Source organism: Monopterus albus, unplaced genomic scaffold, assembly GCF_001952655.1.
Source record: "Monopterus albus unplaced genomic scaffold, M_albus_1.0 scaffold14.1, whole genome shotgun sequence".
NCBI lineage: Eukaryota > Metazoa > Chordata > Actinopteri > Synbranchiformes > Synbranchidae > Monopterus > Monopterus albus.
In genome coordinates this window covers 3946857-3951970 of record NW_018127894.1, presented here as the reverse complement: position 1 = coordinate 3951970, position 5114 = coordinate 3946857, and the positions used below count along the sequence as shown (strand labels likewise).

The 5114-nt window shown below is 41.7% G+C and overlaps 1 protein-coding gene across 6 annotated transcripts in view; it reads left to right on the top strand.

Moving 5' to 3' along the window:
• The window catches only part of mib1 (MIB E3 ubiquitin protein ligase 1), a 50762-nt gene extending 46229 nt beyond the window's left edge, over positions 1 to 4533 (top strand). For 2 of the 6 annotated variants that reach the window (XM_020591414.1, XM_020591417.1), the window contains 3 exons: positions 107 to 178; positions 1499 to 1599; positions 2397 to 4533. In XM_020591414.1, coding sequence (XP_020447070.1) covers positions 107 to 178; positions 1499 to 1599; positions 2397 to 2537 — 314 coding nt within the window. In that variant the 3' untranslated portion in view covers positions 2538 to 4533. The remainder of the gene's footprint in view (positions 1 to 106; positions 179 to 1498; positions 1600 to 2396) is intronic. The other 4 variants (XM_020591418.1, XM_020591416.1, XM_020591419.1 and 1 more) reach the window with 2 other exon arrangements.
• The last annotated feature ends 581 nt before the right edge of the window (positions 4534 to 5114 follow it).

Genomic DNA, 5114 nt, shown 5'->3' with positions numbered 1-5114 from the left:
CTCTGAACCTCCTATAGAGGTTGTAGTGAGTAGTTCTGGTCCTCAAGCCAACTGTTGCGCTAGTGAGGACAGCTCCTGCTATAACAATGTGACTGGTTATTCCCAGCAGGGAGCTCTAACACTATGGCAGGGGGATCGCAGGATCTTCTCCAGCCCAACAATCTGGCACTAAGTTGGTGTAAGTATAACTCCATGACCCCCCCTCTCTTATCAGAGCCTTGTTTTTAAAGAGCTTCCCACAGTGCTGCCCTGGCCCCTCCCCTCCCCTTTCTCTACTGTTTAGGATGTACTTCACACACCCTAAACAGTAGATGATGCATATGCCAAGAAACACACCAGTGCTCACTGTTTCTGGCAGATGTTTACCAGTCCAGAGTCGACAGCAGGGCCTCAGTGCAACAAATTCTTGTTGAGCGGCCAAACAGTATATTCAGGCAGTTTCACACTTGTGTCATTATGTGTATCCTGCAGATACTGCAGTGCCAAAAGCATCATGTTACATTTTGCCCTGAGCCTGTTTATATATCAAATTATTACAAGTATGAATTTCTGAAATCAAGTCAGTTAAAGTGAGAGCTATGCCCGGCGCAGTATTCTAGAGTGCAGGTTTGACCTGATATACAGTGAAATTCAGAGTGGCATGTGTTTGCAATCCTTGCATGTTTACAAAGCTCATATTTCTAAAATATACAAGGCTCCAGCTTGTATCAGAATGGTAATGTTGGCATGGCTGCATTTGGTTTTTTTGGCATTACAGTTTATCTCCATGAGGAGCTGACGTTTGATGTGGCCCGCGGTGCTAAGTGTGAACATGTTTAGTCCCTAGGCTGGTAAAGTCGGCCCCACAATACAGGATAATTAGCCCAATTTTGGGCTGATTTGCCCATCCCAACAATCGTAGGGATGGTCGGAAGTGCTTCTAGGGCCAAATGATCCAGTGTGAAGTGTTGAAAGCTAATCATGATGCCTCCGACAGGTTCGGAGGGCCCCAGCCTTTAGTCCCAAGTATCAAGCATGTATGATATTTACAACTAGGAATCCTGTAGTGTGGGGGCGACAGCGAACGAATCCTGACCAGACACCCACAACAGCCAATGACAGCGAGCTGGCAGGGGAGCGTCACAACCGCTTGTAGCATTCACTAACCTCATCGTTTCTTTATTTCCAAATCAATCTGAAAAATGTTTAAGCCGTGCCGATTTCGTCTTCTCAGTGTCTTTATACTCTTTCTCTCTCTGCACAAAACATAGCACACATGAGCCTCTGTGAAATCATTCAGTAAAAACAGCACGTGTGTGGTCCTGCCTCTTGACTGAATCGCCTAGTGTGCTATCTTAAGATTGAAATGGGGAAAAAATTTGTTAAAGCTGTCGTTATGCCTGTGGTCTCTCAGGTTTTAAAATCAATTAGGATTATAAATTCCTCTAGCGTGGGCCCAGCCTAGTTGAATTCAGTTTTCATCAGCCTGTTTCTGCATTGTTCTGCTGTGTCCAAACAGCCAGCGGAAACATCCCAGCCCTGCAGAGAGACAAGGATAACACCAATGTCAATGCTGATGTACAAAAGCTACAGCAACAGCTCCAAGACATCAAGGAACAGGTAACTTGTTGTGGTGTAGAACAGAGGTCAGTGAGTGTGATACTCCCTCTGCATTTAATAAACTGCACCCAAAGTATTGTGGATGTGAAAATGTGTTTGCATCCCATCTGTACACAGTGTTTTGCACCAATGTGTCAGGGGTGAAAACCAACCAAAGCATATGGTGACTGTCCAGCAGAGCACTGGCGAACGAATACAAATGGTACAATAGATCCCACCAGCCGTTAATGCACATTGGAGCACATGAAACATATATTTAGAATTCTAGATATTAGAGAATTAAGACTGTAACATACCAGTATTTTCATTACTGATTCAACTGTTTGTTAATTTTTCCAAATTAATGAATTAGTTCTGTGGTAAAAAATGAAACAAAATGGCAGAAAATAGTGAGAAATTCCCATCACAAATTCCCAGTCAGTGTCTTCACTTTGCTTTTTTTCCAGTCAGCAGTCCAAAGCCTAACAATATTTAACATAATATATACTGTAGTTATATAAAAATGATATGAAGTGATCAAATCCTGCCATTTGAGAGGCCTGAACCAGAAAAAATACAGTGTTTTTATCGTGACAAAGATTTAAATGATTAATCGGTTATGAAAATTGTTGCTGATTAATTTCTGGTTGGCTGATAATTGACAGGATGCTAAATAATTCACCTTGGTAGAACTGCTGTATAATGTGCTGTGCAGGTTCTGGCTCAGCTAGCGATCCTCTGTGTGTTTTTTGAAATTTGAAATGACTTCATTACAACCAAATCATGAAGTGTGATTGTTTTTCTTCACCTCTCTGTAGACTATGTGTCCGGTGTGTCTGGACCGACTGAAGAACATGATCTTCATGTGTGGCCACGGCACCTGCCAGTTGTGTGGGGACCGAATGAGCGAGTGCCCCATCTGCCGCAAGGCCATCGAGCGCCGCATCCTCCTCTACTAGATCCCCCCTCCACAGACTGCCATCTCTTCTCTTAAACCTCACACTGACCACACCCGCAATGCCACAGCCACACCAGCTGCTGCTGCTGCTGCTCAACCATCCTCACCGCACCCGTGCCAGCCTGCCAGCCAAGGGCATTCTCTAATGTCTTATTGTACACAACAAATGCTCTCTTAAAGGTATGATGGTGTGCACATAGAATTTCTGTTACAAAAGGAAAATATAAATTTACTTATTAGTTCTGCTGTTCTGTCATCATGTTTCCTAAATGCAGCCACAAAGTTGCTTGCTTAACAGATGTCACCCTTTTTCTCAGTCTTTCCTTTTTCTTTTTCCTCTCCTCGTCCCATAATCTGTTTTTTACTTGATAATGTAAAGTGTCTGATCTCTCTTTGAGTCTGTGATGGCACCTTCTGACACAGTTTTTGATATGAACTTAAGGGGCGATTTCCACATCTGGATTTGACCCTGGAACAGTGCTGAATATCAGAGTTAATTCACAAGTGTAGAGGGAGTAAGAGCGGTCTGGTACATTTCATGTAAAGTTCTTTTGTATATCTCACAGTTTTACTGTATTTGTAAATCCTTATGCAGGTGTATTGGAATCAGAAGCTCCTCATTTGGATTTTAAGTACTTATTTTTTCATGACACTAAGGCAGGTTTGTGACACATTACCGTTTGCACCATTTCAGAGTTCAGTGAGTGTTATAGTTTATGTTCAGTCTGGCTGTTGTTACTATATGTAGATCTGATGTTGGCAGCTGAGTGAGCGTGAAAGCTCGTTTCCACACTGACTCTGCCCAGCTCAGTAATATAACACAGACAGTGCTGCCTGCCAGGTAGCACGCCACGCCCGTACATTGTTTACCAAGCTGTACCAAGAACAACTGCAGTGTTGCAACACCCTACTGACTGCGGATTTAAGAGCCGCCTTTCCGTGATTCAAGATTAACACGAAGCCATTCAGCTTGTGTCCAGTGATCAGCTCCTGTTATACTTTGTTGTACACACTGACCCGCACAATGCAAACATTTGTGTAACAAGAGTATCTTGTCACAACTTGGATGTTAAACTGGTTCAAGACTTGGCGGTATTGTCCGACAAAAATTGTACAATTCAGTGAGCATTGCTGATTTTACCATTGATGACTCGGTGCCATTTGCTTCCAAAAAAATCTACTTGTTAAATAACTTGTCTGCAGATAAGGTGCTCTTTATCTTGTATTACTTTTTTATTTAAGTGTATTTCCTTTTCTCAAAACCAACCTTTATCGAGCTGGAGAGTACATTATATTAGAACACTAAGATGAAATGTAGAATAAATTATTTTGTAAGGCTGCCCGAAAAAATAGGATTTATAGGTATCACTGCGTCCCTAATATGTAGCCTCAAAATCTCTCAGACATTCTGCTTTGATATTAATGTTGAGATACGTTTGTGATTTGCTTTTTGTTGTCAGTAGCTTTCTAGCAATCACCAGTAGATTTTTCTCTGAAACAGGGCTCTGTAAACCTAACTTGTGTGCAGCAAAGACATTTTGTTGTTGAAAGTGTCAGGTATCTTTTCACCAGTGTTTTGGTTGGGAAGAAAGTTCATGGCTTTTTAAGTCAGAACTTGCCTTACCTCTTTTAAAAGGCAGTTGCCTGTGTGGAGACTCGGCAGTGGCCAGTTTGGTCCACTGTGGGAATTTGCTCTTATTAGTAATGAAAGCGTTTTTTTTGTTTGTTTGTTTTTTGAGTACAACGTTTATTCTTTTCATTGATTGTGGTAACATTTTAAGCTAGAAGCACTAATACTCTCTGATATTTTCTACCTTAATTTTCAAAAAAAACTTGTTAACTGTCCTGTTGAAGTTGTATCCCTAGTATTTTCTTTGGCATGAATGTTTGACACATGCAGTACGCGATGCATCATGAAAGCTGTTCAGTCTGTATTGCTAATAAGTGCTTTTAAAACAACCACATACTGTAGCTGAAATAAAGTTCTAAATGAACCACGGAGCCTCAGAAGTGCTATTTGTTTTTCTTTCTTCTACAGAATTGTTCATTAGCTTGTGTTTTGTTTTTCACATTGAGCTCTGGTGTAGCTAGTTTCTTTTTAAGAAGAGAATTAGCATTTTGTTGCTTTTCTCCTGCTGTGCAGCGTCTGCCTCGCAGAGGAGACGGGGTGGGAGAGATGGCAGGTGGGGGGGATAATTTAGAATGCCGACACTTAATAATGACTCAGCACCAGTGTGTGATAGGTCAACTATGCAAATCAGAGAGAGAGAGAGGAGAGAGAAAAGATCAAGAATAAAGAAAATCCCACAGGAGACATGAGAGTGATGCATCTTCTCCAGAGAGCGGTGTGATAGTGAGATATCTCAAAAGGTATCTCCCTATCACTAAGGCTATTTATGTTCTACCTCAGTGAGTAGTTCATTCATAAGCTGGGCATTTTGGGCTTCTGCTCACATTCAGCATTATACAGCAGCTCATAATACTGAGCTGAGTGTAGCAGATACTCTTCTCAGATCTCTGTGACTTTGCATGAGGCCTTGACATTTGGTGTGTAGTCTGGCTTGTGGTGCTTTTATAC